Source organism: Geotrypetes seraphini, chromosome 7, assembly GCF_902459505.1.
Source record: "Geotrypetes seraphini chromosome 7, aGeoSer1.1, whole genome shotgun sequence".
Taxonomy (NCBI): domain Eukaryota; kingdom Metazoa; phylum Chordata; class Amphibia; order Gymnophiona; family Dermophiidae; genus Geotrypetes; species Geotrypetes seraphini.
In genome coordinates, this window is record NC_047090.1 from 158,724,629 (window position 1) to 158,749,010 (window position 24,382).

General features: G+C 44.0%; 1 protein-coding gene across 6 annotated transcripts in view; it reads left to right on the top strand.

Moving 5' to 3' along the window:
• The window catches only part of LOC117363463, a 138,935-nt gene that overhangs the window by 74,286 nt on the left and 40,267 nt on the right, over nucleotides 1–24,382 (top strand). For 4 of the 6 annotated variants that reach the window (XM_033951223.1, XM_033951225.1, XM_033951226.1 and 1 more), the window contains one exon: nucleotides 21,782–22,349. In XM_033951223.1, the coding sequence (XP_033807114.1) occupies nucleotides 21,910–22,349 (440 nt within the window). In that variant the 5' untranslated portion in view covers nucleotides 21,782–21,909. Of the gene's footprint in view, nucleotides 1–14,940; nucleotides 15,328–21,781; nucleotides 22,350–24,382 lie in introns of those variants that run through there. The other 2 variants (XM_033951221.1, XM_033951222.1) reach the window with 1 other exon arrangement.

The following is a 24,382-nucleotide window of genomic DNA, read 5'->3' on the forward strand; positions in this document are numbered from 1 at the left end:
AAAAGAGCAGAGAGCAGAGCGGCAGAGATGGGCTGCAGGGCCTCAGGCCCGAGGATAGTCAGAAAGGATGCTTGCGATTGGTCCCCAGAAGCCGCTTTTTGTGTTGATTGGCCAGCCCAGTCGGTTTCAAAAATTTCTTTAGTGAATTGCGTCCCTGCCTACTATGCATACCGTTCCCCTCATTTACATACATGGATCGGAATTGGATCAGCACAAAGGTAAGTGAATAGGGCCGGAGTAAAATCGGGTCGCAAACTGATCGGTACACGATTGATTTGCTTAGTGAATCTAGTCCTTTATTTCAAAAGCACTTTCTTATCAAACTTTCGGGAAGTCAATAAAAACTTATCTCTTCGACAAATTTCTCTGACTCCACTTCTATTCCTAAAACACTCCCAGATAAACTCAATTAATCTCAACATGCTAATATAAGTTCGAAAGTTTTTTGTATAATCGCTGTTTGTATACAGTCTCTTCCTCTGTAAACCGCTCTGAACTATTTGTGGTATTGTGGTATATAAAAATAAAGTTATTATTATTAACAAATGTTCCTGAAGCTTTTCAAAAAAGCAGAATGCATCTCTGATATTGAGCCACATGGTGGCTCCCAGTAACAGGAACTCTGTTTTCGGTGTGGTTTTGAGGTTTTTACAGGAACTTGTAACCATCTTCGCCTGCTTGCACAATAGATTCAGGGAGTGCCGGGGAAACTTTCTCAGGATAATTTTGAAATCATGAAATTAACAGGGATGAAAAAGTGCCTCTATTTTTAACTGGAGATACCTTCGCTAATGATTACACAATGATCAGCTGGCACCCGCTTGCCTTTTGGTTCCGCCCGCACGTTCTGGGAAAAGATTTACATCTTTTACACAAGATTTCTGTCTAGTCCATCGTGTACTTAAAATGTTATTGAATGGACCATGTGTGGTGTAAGAATAGGGTTCTCTAACCCCATGCATCACAGAGTGAACATTTTAAATCAAACATTAGTAGTGTATTTAAAATCACTAATAATAAAATCCTTACCATACATGCGCAGTTGACATGCCATGATCCCTGCCTCCGTGATCAGTAGCTCAGTGGCAGAGACAGGGTACGTACTACAGAGTACAACGCGTGCGGCCTGTGGCAGTTTGCAGCGCATGCGGCGCTGTCCTCACCTCCCTCCAGGCTGCCGGGATGCATCTTCTTCCATCTCCGATGCTGGCTGACTTCCTGCCACTGCCGGGATGCCTCTTCTTCTCATTCCTGGACCAGCAGTGGTAGCAGCCATGGTCTCCTCAAACAGCCGTGGAACATTTACTAGGCCGGCCCACTTCGATATTGTGAGTCGGGCTAGCCTAGCAAATGGCCCGAGGCTGCATGGCCTAGCAGATGTTGGACAGGGGGAGCAGGTAAGGAAAAAAAATTACTACAAGGCTACTGCTGCACAGGGGGGGAGCAGGAAGGTTGCTGTTGGACAGGGGAGAGGTAAAAGGAAGGGAGAAGGGCTGCTGCTGGACAGGGGGAGCACACAAAGGTGGAGGTGGACAGCCGAGGAGAGAGACAGACAGAATGAAAGAAAGACAGACAGCGGCCAAGGAGAGAGAGACAAAGAAAGACAGACAGACAGAAAGCGGCCAAGGAGAGAGAGAGAGAAAGAAAGACAGACAGACACATCTATTCCAGCACCCGTTAATGTAACGGGCTTAAAGACTAGTAATGAAATATTATAGTAAAGTGCTCAGACCAACCACCAAAGTGCTTAATAGGGTCGAGCAATGGATGTTCTCTTTTAAACAAATAGTAGACTTTTCTTCTGATCAGCCTTTCTGCTCAGAAAAATCTGCTGTGTCCACCCTACATTTTGTTTTATCCTTATTTGTTCTTTCCTTTCAAAAATATTGTACTTCTTCCCCCCTCCTTTTTGTGCCAGTACAGTTGTCTGTTTTAATGCTTAGTTGTTGTCACTGCTGTTTTTGTTTTGTTTGTTTAAAAAATGATGTCATTTTAATATTTGATGTCTTTTTATTATTCTGTCTTAATTGTCTTTACCCCACTCAAATGTTTTATGAATGTTAGCCGCTTTGAAACTTTGCAAAGGCGGGTTAACAAAATTTAAATAAACTTGAAACCATCAAAGCACTTAAATCAGGGGTATCCAACCTGCAGCCCGAGGGCCACATGCGGCCCAGTGAAGTATTTTGTGTGGCCCCGTGAAGTATTTTGTGTGGCCCCAGTCGAGGGCAATGCAATGTTTTCCTCTGCTGCCCCTAGGTGTTTACCATCTTGCTGGCTCCCTCCTCTGTCTTGCTGCAGCGTTTGCACGTTTGTGTGGCCCCAGAAACATTATTTTCGGTCAGGGAAGCCAAAAGGTTGGACACCCCTGACTTAAATAATCCCGTACCGTCTGCTTATAAGTTCAAGCTAAACAATAGCACTTAATCTTTTCTTGTTTTTCATTTCGACTGACTCCTTGTCCAGCTGGTGGTACTGCTCTTTACTTGGCCCCCTCTTGCTGTTCCACTGTATGACTATAAAACATTCTACAAATCCCAACCACACGAACCCCTCGATCTGGATTTCACAAATTGCTTCGTCTGGAAAGGTAACCTTGTTCTGGGAGGGACAAAAAAAACCAGACGCCCGCCAGGTGTGCCTGGTTTTTTTTTGTCTCTCCCAGACCAAGTAACCGACAACAGTAGTTTGCCCCTCCTGACAAAGCAACTTGCAAAATCCGGGTCGAGGGGTTCGCATGGTAGGGATTTGTAGAATGTTTTAAAGACACACACATTGCAGTGTGGCATAGGATGAAATTAAGAGGTGATAGGCTCCGGAGTAATCTAAGGAAATACTTTTTTACAGAAAGGGTTTTAGATGCATGGAACAGTCTAGAGGTGGTGGAGACAGAGACTGTATCTGAATTCAAGAAAGCGTGGAATAGGCACGTGGGATCTCTCAGAGAGAGAAAGAGATTGGGATGGGCAGATTAGATGAGCCATTTGGCCTTTATCTGCCATCAGGTTTCTATGTTAATGGTTTATCAAGCTAATCAGTGCTGATAATTGCCAATTAACAAGCAATTATTGTCACTAATTGACACTAATTAGAATTTAAGCACCCAACTTCCTAAGCATAATTCTACAAAGTGGTGCGCATAAATTCTAGTGCATGGATCTCCAAAAGGGGCACGGCCAGGGAAGAGAATGGGCGGGTCACGGGCATTCCTAAAAGTTAGACACACTATTATAGAATACATGCCCCTTCCCTACCCTCATCTCCGTCCCCCACTCTTTCCCCGATCCCCCCCAGCCATGCGCATGCCCCCTCCTTTCCCCCATACCTCTAGTTGTTCACCACAAGAACTTCAATGTGTTCCTCGCGACCCCCGTTGGCTCTCTATCTGATGTCACTTCCTATGTGCAGCACCCAGAAATGACATCGGCAAGAGAGACAATGTGGTTACGTGGAGCACATTGAAGTTGTTGCTTGCAGCGATAAATAACTGGAGGTATAGGAGAAAGGAAAGGGGATACATATGGTAAGGGGAGGAGTGGGAAGAGGTGGGAGGTGCAGAGGAGGAGGGGTGCTGGTGCCCAGAGCGGTCCGCCCCCCTCCCTTAATACGCCACTGGGTCATAAGAACATAAGATTTGCCGCTACTGGGTCAGACCAGTGGTCCATCGTGCCCAGCAGTCCGCTCACGCGGCAGCCCTTAGGTCAAAGACCAGTGCCCTATTTGAGTCTAGCCTTACCTGCGTCTGTTCTGGTCCAGCAGGAACTTATCCAACCTTTTCTTGAATCCCTGAAGGGTGCTTTCCCCTATAGCTGCCTCTGGAAGAGTGTTGCAGTTTCTACCCATGTTAAGTTTTCCATTAGTAAGCAGGACTTGCCCCAAAAAATTAGCATGGGTACATTGACTTCCTCCTAGTCAGAAGATGCTAACTTAGTGCTCTTGTGTTAACTCATTATTGTCCAGCTGGCATATGCTAATGTGAACACGCTAGCTGATTAATGCCTCCATGCCCATTTCAGCCTAGATTCTATTAACGGCGCCTGAAGTTGGTCACCCAGATTGGCGTTCTTAGCCGATGTAGGCGCCTAACTTAATTATTCAATTAGGCTTAATTGGTGCCACTTCCAGAACTGCGGGGCACACAGTGGGATATGGCAGAAAAAGGATAAGTTACCGGGATAGAAACATAGAAACATAGAAGATGACGGCAGATAAGGGCCATAGCCCATCAGGTCTGCCCACTCTACTGACCCACCCCCAAGTCTACTATCCTAGGGATCCCATTCCTGGTGACAGGTTCCCTTGGCTTAACCCTCTAAAGGATCCCACATGGGCATCCCATTTGCTCTTAAATTCTTGCACGCTGTTTGCCTCGATCACCTGCACCGGGAGCTCGTTCCAAGGATCAACCACTCTCTTGGTGAAGAAATATTTCCTGGTGTCGCCATGAAATTTCCCGCCCCTGAGTTTGAGCGGATGCCCTCTTGTGGTTGAGGGTCCTTTGAGAAAGAGAATCTCTTTTTCCATCTTGATACGGCCGGTAATATACTTAAACGTCTCGATCATGTCTCCTCTCTCCCTACGTTCCTCGAGTGAGTACAGCCGCAAATTTTTCAGCCTTTCCTCGTACGATAGATCTTTGAGCCTCGAGACCATCCTGGTGGCCATCTGTTGCACCAACTCTACTCTCTGCACATCTTTTCGGTAGTGCCTCCAGAATTGCACACAGTATTCCAAATGAGGTCTCACCATGGTTCTGTATAATGGCATTATGACTTCAGGCTTCCGGCTGGCGAAACTCCTGCGGATGCAACCTAACAACTGTCTTGCCTTATATGAAGCCTTCTCCACATGATCAGCAGTTTTCATGTCTGCGCTGATGATCACTTCCAAGTCTCGTTCTGTTGAAGTTCTAGCTAAGGTCTCACCATTCAAGGTGTAAGTTCTGCACGGATTTCTGCTGCCAAGGTGCATGATCTTGCATTTCTTAGCGTTGAAGCCCAGCTGCCAGGTCGAGGACCAAAGCTCCAACAAATGTAGGTCCTGTGTCATACTATCGGGTGAATTGCCGTTTCTCACTATATTGCATAGTTTGGCATCGTCAGCGAATAACGTTATCTTACCTTGAAGCCCCTGAGTTAGGTCCCCTATGAATATGTTGAAAAGGAGCGGGCCCAAGACTGAGCCCTGTGGTACTCCACTGGTCACCTCCAATGTTTTAGAGAGGGTACCGTTAACTACCACTCTCTGAAGTCTGCCACTCATTGACCCATGTAGTTAGTTTTTCTCCCAGCCCCATTGATTTCATCTTGCTCAACAGCCTGAGATGCGGGACACTATCGAAAGCTTTGCTGAAGTCTAGGTATACGACGTCCATGGATTCTCCCAAGTCTAGCTGTTTTGCTACCCAGTCAAAGAAGCTGATGAGATTGGATTGGCAGGACCTACCCTTGGTGAATCCGTGTTGACTGGGATCCCGTAGATTCTCCTCATCCAAGATTGCGTCTAATTTATGTTTGATTAGTGTTTCCATGAGTTTGCATACTATTGATGTGAGACTCACCGGTCTGTAGTTTGCAGCCTCTGCCCTGCAACCCTTTTTGTGCAGTGGAACGACGTTAGCTGTTTTCCAGTCTATGGGGACTATCCCCGAACTTAGGGAGAGATTGAAAAGTCCTGATAGTGGTTCTGCCAGGGATCCGTGTATAAATTTTACACTTGGATCCAAAAAAGGGGTGTGGCCGTGGGAGGGGCATGGACTGATAGGGGGCACTCTTGAAATTTACGTGCAGTTTGGCAAAACATGCTGAACACACGCCCCCCTGGCCGACGGACAAAATGCTTTAAAGCTAAGTTTCCATTGAGAATTTCTAGTGACTTAAGAAATGGTGGTGGAGCTGACTGATGTTTAAGAAATTAAAAAGCTGAAATGAGAAATACGACAGGTTGATGACGAGCTGGTTGTTAATGAAAGAGCTTTGAGTGACACCGCAGAAGCCTGAAAAGTTTAAATGTCTAGAGGGGAAAAAAAAAAGGTAATAGTATTAAAAGTTTATTATTATATCCTGAGAACTGAAATTGGTTTTGTGAGACTCTTGGGATAAGGACTGAAGTGCATATTAATTGAAAAGTGACATTAAAAAAGAAAAACATTAATTAGCTGGTAGGCGCCTAACTCAGTTCAAGTTCGAGTTCAATTTATTTAACATACCGCAAATATAAAACCAAAGGTAAATCTAAGCGGTTTACAATAAAAGTTTAAAATAAGTAAATATAAAAAAATCAAATAGGGCAGGGAGCATAAAATACAGTTAAACGATCAAACCAATAAGGAGATATGAGGAAAGGAGGGAGTCGGTCGGATACACTAAACAAAAAAGGTTGGGGAAAAGGAAGGAATGAACAATATGGTAAGGGAAAAACTAAAGACAATAGACACCTACCACTTTGAGGTAGGCGTCTAAACCTAGGCACCTGCCAGAAAGTAGGCATGGTTAGGGGCAGAATTTGGGCGTACTTTGACCTAGGCCCTGGTAGGCACCTAACTTAGGTGCACTCATGTAATCCAAGAAAACCCTGGCATAAATGGGAGGGCGCCTAACGTTTCAACACCTACCAGCGCCTAAGACTGCTTAGGAGCCGCTAGGAGTGCAATTTTATAAATGGTGCCTAGTGGATGATTGACAACTGAGTTATGTGCCGTGTATAAAATCAGAGCCTTCCTGCCCATGATTGCCCCAAATGATGAAGTTACGACTGTCTTATTTTGGTCATACTGTCAGACGAGAAAGATCATTGGGGAACGACATCATGTTTGGAAAGATCGAAGGAACCAGGCGCAGAGGGTGACCTGCAATCAGATGGCTGGACATGTTGAAAACAACCATGGGGATGATGCTGGAGGACCTTACCAGACTAGCACAAAACGGATTTCTTTATAGATCTGTAATTCTTCAAGTTGCTAGCACTCGAGCACCTAAGAAGATTCTTTAGAGAGGGTGTGCTGAAGTTAAAAACTTTAAATATTGGTTGACATGGGTTCATGGCAATCTTGATATATGACTTGATAGTTATAATTAGTTTCTTGTCTGAGAACCCCCCACCAAAAAAAAAAACCCACCCCAAAACCCAGAAGCAAATTCATAAAACTTCAAACCCAGAAGCCCCACCCTCTCACAGATGTGCAACCAATCAGCAGTCACTCTGTAAATTGTTACTAGTTAAATATGCCCCCCCATTACACATCAGTCGTTCTGGGGCATGACATGAATGAACGAAGCTGAAATTTGTGTTAACAATATTGAGCCAGTTGTACAATTTTCCAAGTGAACACATAATGGAGAACATTTTAGGAGGTTTGTGTGGCATTTGCACATGTAAATACCAGGTTTACACAGCAATTTTCGAAAAGCCTCTTTTTACATATACATGCCCTGGTCTGAATGTTCTGAATCATGCATAGGTGACAGCTAACTTCTTGTATGGATTTAGGCTTTGGAAGGGTGCCTGAGGGAGTAGCTGGGTTTTCCTTTCTGGTGTTTAAAGCTACCTGAGGAAGTGAGTTTTGTTGCTCAGCTTCTTAAATTATTCCTCTTGAATGAGCAGCTCTGTAAAATCCAGCAGTTACAAGTCTAGGTTGCAAAATTGGTCAACTGAGTAATGTTGAAATTCCCACCTCTTTCCCTTTCCTGTTGTTTCACTTTTGCATGGGACTGGCTGCCACGGGAAGGATAACGTGGCTCCTAATGTTTCTTCCACTTCCCTACCTGCATTTTCTGTTCGAGTACGTAACGTAGTAACCCCTCATTGTCATCTTGTTCCCGGAAATGGCAAAAAACTTTAGATCACTCTGTGACGTTTAGGATTCAGGTATAAATAAAATCCTGATCCTCAGAGCTGTACGTTGATGAAAATTCTCTCGAGGTGCTTCTCTGAGCCTGAGCCACACAGCTCAGTTAACAACCAGGCAGCCACCTCAGCCGGGGTATCTGCAGCCAAGATATTCCAATGTCTTAACGCTCAACAGGAAGCCAAGCAAACGTTACCAACAAATGAACAATCTTGTTTCTTTTCCAGTAATCAAAATCGACCATTAAATGGGTACGTTTATAAAGGCTTTTGGCCTAATTCTACATATGGCACTCAAAATTATATGTGGATATTCAGGTGCGTGCCCAATTTAATCGATTAAGAAGCCTGTCAATGCCAATAATTGGGCACTAATCAATTACTGGCACTAATTGGCACTAATTAAAATTTACATGCACATTATTAGGCGCCGGGATCTGTGTATAAATTGTACACTTGGATCCAAAAAGGGTGTGTGGCTGTGGGAGGGGTATGGACTGATAGGGGGCACTCTTGAAATTTACGTGCAGTTTTATAGGATAAGAAACATAGAAACATGATGGCAGATAAAGGGCAAATGGCCCATTGTCAGTAACAATTATCTCTTTCTCTCTCTGAGATCTCCCACCTGCCTATCGCAGGCCCTCTTGAATTCAGACACAGTCTCTGTTTCCATCACCTCTTCTGGGAGACTGTTCCATGCATTTACCACCCTTTCTGTAAAAAAGTATTTCCTTAGATTACTCCGGAGCCTATCGCCTCTTAACTTCATCCTATGCCCTCTCATTGCAGTTTCCTCTCAAATGAAAGAGACTCGACTCATGCACATTTACATTACGTAGGTATTTAAACATCTCTATCATATCTCCCCTCTCCCGCCTTTCCTCCTAAGTATACAGATTGAGATCTTTAAGACTGTCCCCATACGCCTTATGAAGACCACACACCATTTTAGTAGCCTTCCTCTGGACTGACTCCATCCTTTTATATCTTTTTGAAGGTGCGGCCTCCAGAATTGTACATAACATTCTAAATGAGGTATCACCAGAGTCTTATAAAGGGCCATCAATACCTCCCTTTTCCTACTGGCCATACCTCTTCCTATGCAACCTAGCATCCTTCTAGCTTTAGCCGTCACCTTTTCAACCTGTTTGGCCACCTTCATCACATACAATGACACCGAGGTCCCGCTCTTCTGTCGTGCACAAACTGCACATAAGTTCTTCATCCCCTAAACTGTACCGTTCCCTCAGGTTTTTGCAACCAAAATTCATGACCTTGCATTTCTTAGTATTAAATTTTAGCTGCCAAATTTCAGACCATTCTTTAAGCTTTGCCAGGTCTTTCTTCATGTTATTCACACCATCCAGCTTGTCTACTCTATTACAGATTATGGTATCATCTACAAAGAGGCAAATCTTACCCGACAACCCTTCAGCAATATCGTTTATAAAAATGTTAAAAAGAACAGACCCATGAACAGAACCTTGAGGCACATCACTGGTAACATCCCTTTCCTAAGAGCGATCTCCATTGATCACTACCCTCTATCACCTTCCATTCAACTAGTTCCTGACCCAGCCCGTCACTTCGAGCCCCATCCCGAGGGCACTCAGTTTATTTATTAGACGTCTGTGTGGAGCACTGTCAAAGGCTTTGCTAAATTCTAAATACACCACATCTAGCGCACATCCTCTATCCAATTCTCTGGTCACGCAGTCAAAGAAATAATCAGATTTGTCTGACAAGACCTACCTCTAGTGAATCCATGTTGTCTCCGGTCCTGTAATCCACAGGATTACAGAAACTTGACCATTCTCTATTTTAAAAGTGTTTCCATTAATTTGCTTACCACAGAAGTCAGACTTACCGGCCTGTAATTCCCTATTCCTTCCTTACTTCCACTTTTGTGGATAAGGGAGATCTGAGTTTAATTTAGGTATGAAAATTTGCATCAGGTTTTTCTTGGTGTAAACCTCGCATCTAAAAGTTTTATCGGCACAGATTTTTCATCATGCTAAATAGAATTATGGCTGATTGTGAATAAAACATTTTATGAAAGCACATGGATGTTTGCTTATGTGTATGCACCTGTGTCGACAAGATGGCGTATGAGGGTCATTTCATAAATAATGCACAGCTTGGCAACATTGGGGAGTGGATGAGGCAATTGCAGTAAACTTGTTTCACTTTCACTTCAGTGCTTGAAGCAGCAAGACGTGTGCTTAGGAGCTCTGTAGTGTACATAGTGTGTCTGTGACAAGTGTGGGAAATGGAGGCTGCATGTGTCTCGGGTACTGTGTCTGTTGACGATCAGAGGTTGTACATTAAGATTGAAACTACGTGGCAAAAACCCGACAGAAATCCACAGTGCATTACGTGAAGTTTGTGATGAGTTAACAGTGGACTGTAGTACAGTTTCTTGGTGGCAACTCATTTTTGGAGTGGTCATGTGAGCATAGATGATGATGCAAGACCAGGAAGGCCGAAATTAACAATCGATGAACGATGTGTGAAACTTGTAGCTAATGCTCTTGAACAGACAAAGTTCCATGTGGAAGAAGTGTCACAACAGTATATTATTGTGATTTTTTGCAAAAAATGCACATAACCTGACCTCAGTTGCTCTTGGCTGGGCCATCATTCTTCACAACAATGTTCGCCTATACATTGGAAATGTTGTAATTGAAAAACTTCGCAAATATGGCTGGGAGGTGTTACCTCATGCTCCCTATAGTCCAGATATGAGTCAACCAGACTTCAACCTTTTTCCAAAGTTGAAACAACCTATGCGTGGACATCGTTTTGCATCTCTGGAAGAGCTTTCTTCCGCCGTTACCCAAGCCATTCAGCAACTGAACAAAAATGGTGTCTTGGATGGAATAATGAAGCTTCCCGGACAAATAGAATATTGGGCATGATAAAGAAGGGAATCATGAGTAGATCGGAGAGGGTCCTAATGCCGCTTTATAGAGCAATGATCAGACCCCACTTGGAATACTGCATCCAACATTGGTCTCCCAACCTAAAGAAGGATATAAAACTGCTGGAGAGGGTGCAGAGGCGAGCAACAAAGCTAGTAATGGGTATGGAGAAACTGGAATACGAGGATTGACTTATGAGACTGGGATTGTTCTCCATTGAGAAGAGGAGACTGCGAGGGGATATGATCGAGACCTTCAAAATACTGAAAGGAATCGACAAAATAGAGCAGAAAAAACTATTTACATTGTCCAATTTGACATGGACAAGAGGACACGGAATGAAGCTGAGGGGATACAAGTTCAGGACGAATATCAGGAAGTTCTGCTTCACGCAGAGAGTGGTAGACACCTGGAATGCTCTCCCCGACGAGGTTATTGTGGAATCGACCATCCTAGGATTTAAAAGCAAACTAGATGCACATCTCCTTATGAGAGGCATAGAAGGATATGGGTGACTACAAATTATGCCAGGTGTACACCTGGGAGGGCCTCCACATGTGCGGATCGCCGTACTTGATGGACCGAAGGTCTGATCCGGAGATGGCACTTCTTATGTTCTTATGTCATTGCAAAGCAGGGAGATTATATTGAAGGATTGTAAAGAAATACTTGGAAAAAAAAATAAAACATGTAAATTAAAAAGAATAGTGTGCATTATTTATGAAATGACCTTCATATATATGAGCACCATGTATAGGTATCTGCCTTTATAAAACAGAGATAAATAGGCACAGTTTTGGGACTTCTCACATAGGTAACCTGTCACAAATCAGACCCTAAAGTATAACACTGCAGTATTTAAACATTTAAATCAGAGCCCGACCAAAACTAAATCTGTGTTGAAACTGACTGCACAATTTTGATCAATATTGAAGCTGAAACTAGTCCTGCCCTGGCCCCCGAACAGCATTCACTCCATCCTCCCAATAAGAAAGAGTCCCCCTCCTGGACCCTTAAATGGCAGCAGCCTCCCTTCTGGGTCTTGGTAGCTAATGGGGGCAGGAGTGATCCCCACTTGTTTCTGCCCACACCGGCTTTGTGTCAAAATGGCTTCCGGGACCTCTGGCCACTGGAAGCCTAGGAAGCCATTTTGATGCACGACTGGCATGGCATTACTCTTGTCCCCACTAGCCACCCATGACATGGTAGACTTTGGAGGGGGCTGCCATTGATGGTGAGTGGATTTTGGAGGAGTATCTTTATTTAAGGGGGGGGGGGAAAAGGGAGAGGGTGAGGGCTCCACTGAACAGTTTTGGTTTCAGTTGAAAATACAGTACATTGCCATTTTTTTCCAAAACTGAAACAAGTCCGAATATGGATTTCAGGCAAGTTTTGATGCTGAAATCCAGAAAACCTCTGATTTAAATGACTGGAAATGTTTCAGACTCAGGTTAGCCTTTTTATGCCAATAAACTGAGTACTAGTCTAGTCCAGACCCTACCATATATTTATTGGTAGTCATTGATAGCATGAGAATTGAACGCTAAAGGAAACAAGCATAGACAAAGCAAACCATATGCCCTGAAAGAATCAGAATTGTAATGATACCTGGAACCAGGGCAGTCTTGGGACACACCAATTTAAGCTGTGCCTGTAAGAAGGGAGACCGAGGAGCAACTTAAGCAGCAGGACTGAATGCAAGGTAAGAGGGTCATTTTTAAAGGACTAACTAACGTCTGTGGCAGGTATAGGGGTGTAGCTACCATTGAGGGAGCCTGGCAAAATGCCCAAGGCCACCTGCAACTGAAGAATAGCCTTGCTGGGTCAGACCAATGGTCCACCAAGCCCAGGAGCCCGTTCTCATGGTGGCCAATCCAGGTCCCTAGTACCTAGCCAAAGCCCAAAGAGTAGCAACATTCCAGCATCTCATAGAATAGCAAGATTCTGGAACCCAAATGAGAGCAACATTCCAGAGAGGAGATTGTGATGTCATAATGCCTCATTCCGCAGTGCCTCAGAGCCAACCTCATCAGTGATGTTACAATGGCTTGATTGTCCTATACTTGGCTCACGTAAGAACATAAGAATAGCCTTACTGGGTCAGATTAATGGTCCATCAAGTCCAATATCCCGTTCTCACGGTGGCCAGTCCAGGTCCCTAGTACCTAGCCAAAACTCAAGGAGTAGCAGTGGCTTCCCTCATATGTGTGTGTGGCGCACACATATGAGGGAAGCCTCAGCACCCTGGGGTTGTGGGTTCAAACCCTGCGCTGCTCCTTGTGACCCTGGGCAAGTCACTCAGTCCTCCATAGCCTCAGGTACGTTAGATAGATTGTGAGCCCACCGGGACAGAGAGGGAAAAATACTCGAGTACCTGATTGTAAAACCGCTTAGACAACCTTGATAGGCAGTATATAAAAAAACCTAATAATAAAAAAAAAAAACCTAATAATAATCTTTCTCAATAACAGACTATGGACTTTTCCTCTAGGAAATTGTCCAAACCTTTCTTAAAACCAGCTACGCTATCAATCCATTTGTACCCGCTCTACTTCCTTTCATGCACCGAGGACCAGCATCTCCCCTCCTCATGCTCATCTACTTACCGTATACATTTGCCTGGTCTTCCATAGCTTTCAGCATCAGAGACAGCGCTAAAGGCAGCCTCTCTAGCTGGTTGGCACTAAGCGTGTTTCTATAAGGTATATGTAACTTTTACAGAATCATGCATAGCGCTGTGCTAGTTGGTGCAGATTTTTTTTAGGCAAAAGGTACAGGGGAATTATAGCAGCTGCTTGCTTCAATATAAAAGCTTGGAAAAATGGGTCAAATATCAAAACAAAACCCAGAAATGTTGTTCTCAAAAAAACTCTTCAAAATATATAATAATATAGTTGAAAGAATGTATGCTCAGAGACCCGAAGACCAGTTGGGGGAACACCCCCACATACTAGGTCTCACCATCCAATCATTGCATACTACTTGCAAAATCTTATTATCTGTTGAAAAGGGTGTTCTAATAATTCATAAAAATATAATGTTATTTGAAGTTGACACTTATCTCATAGAGTTTTCTTGGGTCCAGACAAGGACCATGTTTTGAGGGCTGCTTCAGGGAACCCCACTCAGAAACTCAAAATGAGTATAATACCTTTGGTCTTTCAAAGTTTGAACGCTAGTTTCCACTACGGAGCTTCGGATTTAGAATTGGGGTGGGGGGGTGGGGGGGAGTGTGTGTGTGTGTTGGGGGATGTTGTCAGTGGCTAACTAAAAGCATATACATAGGCTGTATAACACATGCACTTGTGGACATATCAAAAAATGTGCACTAGATTTTAAGCAATTTATGCTAAAGAAGTTTATTTTGGGAATACTACAAATTTGTGGAGTCTGTGTTGGAAATCAGAGTCTGGCCTGTGGAGCCTTAAAGGAAAAAAATTTTCTCTCCCCAGTCATCCCCCCCCTCCCCATGTGAGTCAGGACTCAGCTCTGGTACTGAGTGGATTCCCTTGTTCTATTAGGAAACACACAGACTATTTTGAAAGCATTGAAGGTTTAGCAAACTTTTCTTTGCCAAATAGCTTGCAGGCTACCTGGTTTTTTTACAGGATGAAAAACTAACTGCATGTGACTGACACTTAGGATCCAGCAGCTGACAATAGGGGGGGTTGGTGTATGCCAACCGTGATCTTGTATGTAGCTGTTTCCTCTCTTTTCAAAGTAAAACAGTGACCTAACTCTTTGGCCCTTGCAGTATGGATTTTCCCAATCTGATTGCCTTTGCAGCAGAAAGCACAGAAGTAATCACTGCGATGGAAGTGGAAATATCCAGTAAATACTTGTTTAATTACTCGTGAGCGATGTTTTAAACCCTATGATGTAGACTGCTGCATTATTCATAAAATAGACCCATCGGTGTCCTGTGCACTTTGCACAAAATGAAGGCGGCCAAATACCTCTTTTGAGCAAGTGTCATTGTCTTTGAAGTCAGACAGACACGAAGAACGACAAGGTTTGGATTCATGTGTGTTTAACTGATCGTGCTGGCAGGGTTTCAAGGGAATTTCAAACAGTAATATCCAAGCGCTTGACAAAACTAACAGGGAAAGTACCTTTGGTATTACACATGCTCTGGCTTTTGGAAGTTCAATTGTGTCTTATTCCAGAGGAGGAACATTTCGTTGAGGAACTGGTTTGATGCTTGGCTTATAAAACAAGCCCTGAGCATTACATAAGCCAGATAACGAAACTTTGCTTAAATAAAAGTAAATGCAGCCGAAACAGGACGCTCGCCTCTAATCCACTGCTTGACTCATTTGACTTGGTGAGAGCCAGTTACTTTCCCAAAGAAAAATGAAGAAACTGAAGATAAAGGCTCGTGGCACTACTGCTGAAAAAATGCAGATTTTATGTAAGGAGACTAATGAAAATCAAGGTGGAAAAGGAAAGAACACCCTGGAAAGGACAGCGAAAAACATCCTGAAATGTTTGAAGCATCAGAAGAAGGCAAAAAAGAATCCTCCAAATGAACAATCCCCCTTGCTAGAGGAAGATGCAGGTAAATAATCATAATTTTTAAAAAAAATGGTACGAGTATTTGAAGACAGAATAATGAAATGTGAGATTCAGAGGCAGCTTTGCTCTTGGGCAGGGTCTCCGAACTTTTCGCCACGAGGGTCACATTGGGTATGTCAGCACTTTTCAGCAGGCCATAGTTTAAAAAAAAGATAAATAACTCTAGATATATGAGTTTCATTGAAAGCAGAAATTTTAGAAACTAATTACAGAGTATGCGAGATTAAATTATGGTATATTAATGATGATGAACACTTCCAGCAAATTCTCATATATTCATCACAAATTATACCCCCTCTTTTACTAAACTGCCCTAGCGGTTTTAGCGTGGAAGCTGCGCTGCTCCCGACGCTCATAGAGTTCTTATGAGCATCCGGAGCAGCGCGGCTCCCGGCACTAAAACCGCTAGCACGGTTTCGTAGAAGAGGCCCTTAATAAAACCATTAATGTGAACGATGGAACTGGTTTTGTGTTTTTAAAATCTTATTAAACTGAGGTTCAAATTTTGAAACGCTCATTACAAGCAGCGACTTCAAATGCTCATCAGATAAATTTGCCCTGTATTTTGACTTGATATATTTCATTCGGGAAAAAGTTTGTTCGCAAAGATACGTTGTTCCAATTTTAATTAATGCATTTGAAATCTATCAACACCCCAAGGGGTTGGGGTTTTTTGGGGGGTTTTTTAGATTCTCATTGGAAAATTAGTCCAAATGGCGCACTTCTGCACCATTCTTCTGCGGGCCGGATGTGGCCTGCGGGCCATACTTTTGAGACCCCTGCTCATGGGGAAGCTAAGAGTCAAGCTTGGCACATGCATGGCACAACTGGAAAGCAAACGAGGCTGTGTTAGCTTGTCACTGAATGCATTTCAAGACACGGGGCTCCTTTTACTAAGCTGCAATAGCGGTTTTAGCGTGCGCTTAGTGCACGCAGAATTGCCGCGCGTGCTAGACACTAACGCCAGCATTGAGCGGGCATTAGATTTTCCGCATAGCGCGCGCTAATATTCTGTGCATGCTAAAAACGCTAGCGCAGCTTAGTAAAAGGAGCCCTCAGTAATGCACTTCCGATCTCATTCAAGCAGGTTTTCAAACCATTTATTCAAGTTAATAGGTTTTTAAGCAGTAAATTGAGAACTGTACCCCTTAGAGTGATTAAAATAGTCATATGTATTTGTTGGAAAATAGAACAGAAATTTTTTTTGTGTGTATGTGCTATTTCCAAAATGAAATACAGTAAAACCTTGGTTTGCGAGCATAATTTGTTCCAGAAACATGCTTGTAATCCAAAGCACTCGTATATCAAAGTGAATTTCCCCATAGGAAATATTGGAAACTCAGACGATTCGTTCCACAACCCAAAAATTTTAATATAAAATACTATACGTACTTGTATTGCAAGACCTCACTCATTTAGAACAGTCACTACACTCCTGCAGCGTCAGAGAGAGAAGAACCATCGGCTCAGTTGTGATGTGTGTATACTGTATGTACTTGTATTGCAAGACTTTGCTTGTATATCAAGTTAAAATTTAATAAAATGTTTTGCTTGTCTTGCAAAACACTTGCAAACCAAGTTACTTGCAATCCAAGGTTTTACTGTATATATATTACAAAAAAAAATAATAATCAAAATTTTGTTTCATTTTCATTTTCTGTTTTAAGGCCCCCTTTTAGAAAACCACGATAGTGAGTCCTGGCAGGGCATTTTCTGTAAGATTTCAGTGTGCACTAAAATGCAATGTGCACTAAAGCATAAATGCAAAGTTACAATAAAAGAAAAGCAACTAGACCGCCACCAATGAAGTAAATATTTACAATTTAGGGCTCCTTTTACAAAGCCCTGGTAGCAGCTGCTACTGCGGTAATCGTTCTGACTAGAGAATGACACAGGGACAAATTTGCCCCCCATCCCGCAGGAACTCAATTTCCCCCCCATCCCGCAGGAACTCAATTTCCCCGTCCCGTCCCCATGAGTTGTGTCGCTATCTGTGTCCCTGCCCCATTCCTGTAAGCTCTGCTTTAACCGCACAAGACTTGAAAACTTATGATTTGAAAGTGTTTGAGGCTTGTGCAGATGAGGATAGAGCTTGCAGGAATGGGGTAGGGATAGGAAAATGAGTTACCGTGGGGACGGGGGAAAATTTGTTCCAGTGTCATTCTCCTGTTTCCAACAGTGGCCAAAGAATAGCAACATTCCAGAGCTGAGATTGTGATGTCATAATGCCTCATTCCACCAGTGCCTAAGAGCAAACCTCATCAGTGATGTCACAATGGCTTGACTGTCCTATACTTAAGAACATAAGAATTTCCGTACTGGGTCAGACCAATGGTCCATCTAGCGGCGTCCATAGGGATTTAATGGGCACTGGAACATTTGCTTTGTAAAAAAAAAAAAAAAAAAAAAGGGGGGGGGGTAATTAGGACAGAAAAATAGCTGTCCTAAAATTATCCACATTCATCAGTCAGATTATCAGTTAAGTCTGATCACTGACCATCTGGTTAAATTTATCTAGATAATGTGTTCAACAGTGGACAGAGACTGACTGCAGATTGACCCTTTAATTTTTCAAATCCAAGAGAATTTACCTCTTTCTGTATAAAGGGCTCCTTTCACAAAGCCTCGATAGAGATTTCTGCCACGGGCCAGCGAGATAAATGCGCCGACGCTCCTAGGAATGCTAAGAGCATTGGAACATTTACCTCACCAGTGAAAGAAAATGTGGAGCAAAGATCAAGTAAATTGATTATAAAATCCAGTGTTTTGCGGGAGGGTCATTTTTTTTTTTTTTTAAACCTGCATTTTTATAGGTGGATTCTTCAGTGCTTTTGCTATGGTAATTGATGTACAAGCCAAGTCATGTTTCACATTGGGCTCCTTTACTAAACAAAACCAGGGTAGAGCTTTTTACTGCAGGCCAGAGGGGTAAATGCTCCGATGCTCATTCAATTCCTATAAGTGTTGGAACATGTTAGGCTCCCTTTTATCAAACCGTGTTAGCCCTTTTTTAAACAACGGCCGGTGTGGTATAAACTTCAATGCTCATAGATATTCTATGAGTGTTGGAGTTTTTACCACAGCGGCTGGTATAATAAAAGCCAGCAATTAATGCCAAGTTTACAAAATTTCTGACCAATTGTATTGTGCCATGTTCTAATAAAAAACTTCTAATAATAGATACATAAAAAATCTCATTGATTTTCTGCAGATATCTGGCCCAAGGCATGTCTTCTGCTATGGTAAAAAAAAGTTGTATTGAACTGGCTCAAGGAGTGCTATGTTCTATCCTGTGGAGATATGTTCATAGAAACATAGAAGATGACGGCAGAAAAGGGCTACAGCCCATCAAGTCTGCCCACTCTGCTTACCCACCCCCTGTCTATGCCCTAATGACCCAATTTCCTTATCTTGACCCTCGTAGGGATCCCACATGGGTATCCCATTTATTCTTAAAGTCTGGCACGCTGTCTGCCTCGATCACCTGCACTGGAAGCTTGTTCCAATGATCAACCACTCTCTCTGTGAAGAAATACTTTCTGGTGTCTGCAGCAGCCACTCTCTCCTCCTCTCCCTATTGGCTAAGGCTCTTAACATTTGCATCTCCTCTTCCTATAGGCTAAGGCTCTTTACACCTGCATTGTGATGTCATAGAACTTTCTGATTATAGAAACATAGAAACATGAGGGCAGATAAAGGCCAAATGACCCATCATAGAAACATAGAAACATAGAAGATGACGGCAGAAAAGGGCTACAGCCCATCAAGTCTGCCCACTCTGCTTACCCACCCCCTGTCTATGCCCTAATGACCCAATTTCCTTATCTTGACCCTCGTAGGGATCCCACATGGGTATCCCATTTATTCTTAACGTCTGGCACGCTGTCTGCCTCGATCACCTGCACTGGAAGCTTGTTCCAATGATCAACCACTCTCTCTGTGAAGAAATACTTTCTGGTGTTGCCATGAAATTTTCCGCCCCTGAGTTTGAGCGGGTGCCCTCTTGTGGCCGAGGGTCCCTTGAGAAAGAAAATATCATCTTCCACTTCGACATGTCCCGTGAGGTACTTAAATGTTTCGATCATGTCTCCCCTCTCCCTACGTTCCTCGAGAGTGTAGAGCTGCAATTTGTTCAGTCTCTCTTCGTACGAGAGACCCTTGAGCCCCGAGATCATCCTGGTGGCCGTCCGCTGAACCGATTCAATTCTGCACACATCTTTACTGTAATGTGGCCTCCAGAATTGCACACAGTACTCCAGATGAGGTCTCACCATGCGTGTAATTACATTTTATAGGACTCTGAATTTTCATGAAATAAGAGACCATGATGACAAGGTCAGAAGAGAGCAGTCTCTAATTTTGTTGAGGGGGAGACTTCTAAAAGACCTCAAAATCCAGCTGTGGAAGGCCACTGGAAAAATTTGGTTGCAATAAAGTTGCTCATTTTGCACTTTTCTTGCTTTTTTCCTCCCTTGAAATTTGGATATTTGACTTTTGACTGACACTTGTATATGTTTTGTTGGTCTGTCCTGAGAGAGACAATAGCCCGTCTGTTTTCTCTTGAAGCTAAAGACTGTTACTGACTTCCTTATTTTTTGACTTCGTAAGTTCCCCTTGCTGTTTTGGGCTACAGCATCACGAGTCTTTGGATTTTCCGCTCTTTTATTTATCTGGCCAACTCACTTATCCCAATTATTCCAGCAACAGTCCTGTCATTGTTGGCTCGAATTCAGCCACAAGGTATTGCCAAAATAACTGGCACTCCCTCCCCTCACAGCATCTCCAGCTCCCATCCCAACAAACCTGTTCTGGAAATTAAACTGAGGTCCCCTGTATAGAGATACACAGCATTAGGCAGGGCCATCGACTTCCCCTCAGTGCTTAGCAGTTCCTTCATGCCGTCATCCTCTCTTCCCTAAATCACTGCAACAACCTTCTGCCTGGTCTCCCGGATTCCTGATGCCACTCACTCCAGTTTTTCCAGGCATTCAATGATCACCTTTTATGTTGCCAGCCTGGGTATTCTCTGGTCTCTCTGATTATACCCCCTTTTTACAAAACTGCTATAGCAGTTTTTAGCACAGGCTTTGCGCTGCTCCCGACACTCATAGAGTTCCTATGTATGTATGATTTCTTACTCTTGTTTCTTGTCAGGTTCTACTGTAAGTGACTCTAAATCGACCAGTGCCTAGAAAAATGGTGCCAGCCATGTGTAAATCATGCTTAGGTGGCGTTTACAGAATCGTGTCTAGTGGCACCTAGGTATGTTACTATGGTACAGCTCTGAGGGAAAATCTAAGCAGTGGCATAGTAAGGGAGGGGCGCCGGCACCCATTCTCTCCACCTCCCCCGCTCCTTCCTTGCCTCCCCCCCCCACTGCCACACGTGTGCACCCCTTCCGCCATACCTCTTTGGCATTCCCGGTATGAGCAGCAACACCAGCCCACTGCTCACGCCAGCATTGGCTCTTCCTCTGACTTCACTTCCTGAATCTGCACCTAGGAAGTGACTTCAGAGGAAGAGCCAACGCTGGCACGCGCAGCAGGTTGGGATTGCTGCTTGCGATGGAAACGTTAAAGAGGTACGAGGGATGGAAAGTGACGCACGCGCAGCAGGAGGGGGGTGGTGCACCACCACTCCAGACGCCTCTCACCATCGCTATGCCACTGAATCTAAGGAGTCAACCTTACCACTACACACTGGGATAAAAAAAAAGTCTTTGTCTAAACAGAAGATGAAAGTTGTTTTGAAATACTGCTGCTACTACTAATCACTTTAAAAAACCTAGGCGTAATTCTGAATGTTTATCATTAACTTTGTTTTAATCATTTATTTGTAAATTGTTCTATTTGATTGTATGATTGTTTTTTCTGTTTGATTGCAATTTCTTTCCTTTTATTATTGGCGTTCCTTTCAATTTGATTTTATTTCTGTTAGCCGCCTTGACCTTTTTTCATTACGCGGGATTTCAAATGAAAAATAAACATAAACGCATAGGCCTACAATTCAGGCGCCTACGTTTTTGGAGATTCGCGCTTAGCGGTGCCTAAGTCACACTCTGCCCATAAACAACATCCACTTACTCCCCCTCTTGTACGAAACTGCGATAGCAATTTCTAGCGCGGGGGAAGCCGCGCTGAATGGCCCGCGCTGCTCCTGATGCTCATAGGAACTCAGTGAGCGTCGGGAGCAGCGCGGGCCATTCAACGCGGCTCCCCACGCTAGAAACTATCGCAGTTTCATAAAAGGAGACCTAAGGCTTTCAGCACTGCCAAGTACCATGCAATAGGTGCCAACCTTTTATAGCTCTGAGTAGGCACCTGTCGCTCAATTAAATTTTGTTTTGAATTATTGAAGCTATTAATGGGATTTTTGCCAATTATGTTAGACACCCTTTAGAGAATCTGGCCCTAAGTGCTCTTTTTCTGTAATTTCAGACCAAAATCTTGATGATTTACTGTCCGGAGGGAAGTTCCTTGAAGCTTGTAAGCTCATTCACAAACTAGATGAAACAGAAAAGGATAAAGAGATACTTTACGAGCGAGCGGAGCAAGTGACCTGCGAAATGTGGCTGGTTGTAAAAGAGGCTCTGTTCGGGCCGGAGAATGTCTGGCAGCAATTACATTCGGTGATGGCAGTGGTGGAGTGGGAAGAAATCAAAAAGCAAGAGCGTCTTAACATAGGGAAAGACTCGGAACCTGCGTTAAAATGGAGCGAACAGCTGGAGAGTCATATAAAAGAAGAACTTAGAAATCAAATTTCACAGCTTCCTCCTGTGGACAAATCGGATGTAACAGGAATTCAGAACCATTTGAAACACCTCGAAGAGGCGCTTCTATGGCATGTGACGAGCAACAGACCCCTCGAGGAAGTGGGACTGCTGACCATTTTTGTAAAAAGCTTCCAAGACTGTGTGCTTTCTCACATCTCCGCCTTGCTCCATGCCAGCTGCAGTCCAAACGAATGCATAATGCTCTATAAAGTGGGAATTGAGAATTACAAAAAGTAAGTGCTGTAGACCAGGTTCAGTCATTTTTCTATTCATAAAAACATAAGAATAGCTTTACTGGGTCAGACCAATGGTCCATCAAGCCCAGTAGCCCGTTCTCACAGAGGCCAATCCAGGTCACTAGTACCTGGCCAAAACCCAAGGAGTAGCAATATTCCAGGCTACCGATCCAGGGCAAGCAATGGCTTCCCGCATGTCTTTCTCAATAACAGACTATGGACTTTTCCTCCAGGAACTTGTCCAAACTCTTCTTAAAACCAGCTATGCTATCCGCTCCTACCACAACCTCTGGCAATGCGTTCCAGGGCTTAACTATTCTGAGTGAAAATAAATTTCCTCCTATTGGTTTTAAAAAAATTTCCCTGTAACTTCATCGAGTGTCCCATAGTCTGTGTAATTTTTGGCAGGTGCTTATTCAAGATCTCAGAGGCTGGAAAAGTTATGTTTCCTTGTAGTCGAACATAGGATCGCCAACTTCCCATTTTAAAATCTTCTGCCCCACTTTTCCCACCCGTCTCTCTACACTTTCCTTTTAAAATTGTTCTTTTATAAAAGTGCTTTTAGTATCTGTAGGAGGAAGTACAGTTGTGTGCAAAAATTTAGGCACCCCGGTCTAGGGTTACCAGATTTTTGTAAACAAAAATCTGGATCCACGGCCCCGTCTCCAGGCCCATCCCATTCTACCTGAGTCATGCCCCATTCCACCCCAGCCCCGCCCTCTCAACCTGTTTATTCATCATGATGGCATCTGTGCATGCGCTGCTGTGACGCAATGACACTTCTGAGGAGCTGTGGATTCACTGTTGGATGTGAGGAGTTTGTGATATGTGCTAAGTTTGGGTACATATCTTGGTAAAATATACATTGATGATCCTCACAAAAATATAATAATAAAGTGAGTGCTGTATGGAGCAATGCCATCACATGCATGCTCGTGACATCACCACATTGTGTCTCCGCATACATAGATGACGTCGCTCGTTGCTAGAGGTTTTTCAAAACCCAGACAAAGTGGCGGGTTTTGAAAAGCAGTCCGGACCCCGGTCCTCAAAAGGGAAAATCCAAACGTCTGGCAACCCAACCCCAGTCAAATAGTATGTTTCAAGATTCATCAGGGGGCATTTTTAATAACAAGCTAATCACTGTTGCCTTTAAGCCGAGTGGGAGTCACTATCACATTCTCAATAGTGAGTTCTGTAGGACTCCAGGGAACCTGCCTATCTCTAGCAATTGAAACCACAGCATTGAAACACCACCCCCTACTGGCAGCAATGCAGTTGGAAGACTCCCGCTCAGCTTAGAGGGAACAGTGGAGCCAGTGGCATAGAAAGTGTGTGTGTGGGGGGGAGTGGACCACCCCAGGCCCAGTTTTGGAGGGGTTGCCGGCACCTCTCTGCCTCTGCTCTCCTTCCCAACCGCACGCGCGCCTTCACTTCCCCGCCACTGTACCTCTAGCCTTTCGCCGGCGCAAGCAGCAGCTCCAACCTGCTGCGGGCGCCGGCCTTGGTGTTCCCCTTCTGCCGTTACTTCCGGGTCCTGTGACTAGGAAGTGGCATCAGAGGGAGAGCCAACACCGGCGTGGGCAGCAAGTTGGAGATGCTGCTTGCACTAGGGAAGCTACACAGGTATGGGGGAAGGGAAGGGATGTGCGCACCGCGGGGAGGGTGAAGAAGAGGGCAAGGGGTACCCTCGCTACGCTAGCGAGTGGAGCTAATGTTTAGCCCTGAGCATAGGATAACAGGCATGCATGCATGGATGTGCTATGATGACATCATATGCGCATGCATGTGACATATGCGCATGGATGTGACATCATTGCGTTGCATCCATGCATGCTCGGAGGACCTCCAGATGCGGCCCAGACTCGGGGAAGGAGAAGAGATGTGACGCCTTAAAGCGCAAAGACTTTGCAGCGACCTTCGGAGTCCAGTGTTCCCTGTGCAGTTTCCACTCTTAACACGCTATGAGCACGGAGGCACCTAAAGCCACCTTAGGTGAAGCTGCTTTAATTGCACTTTTGGCAGCATGT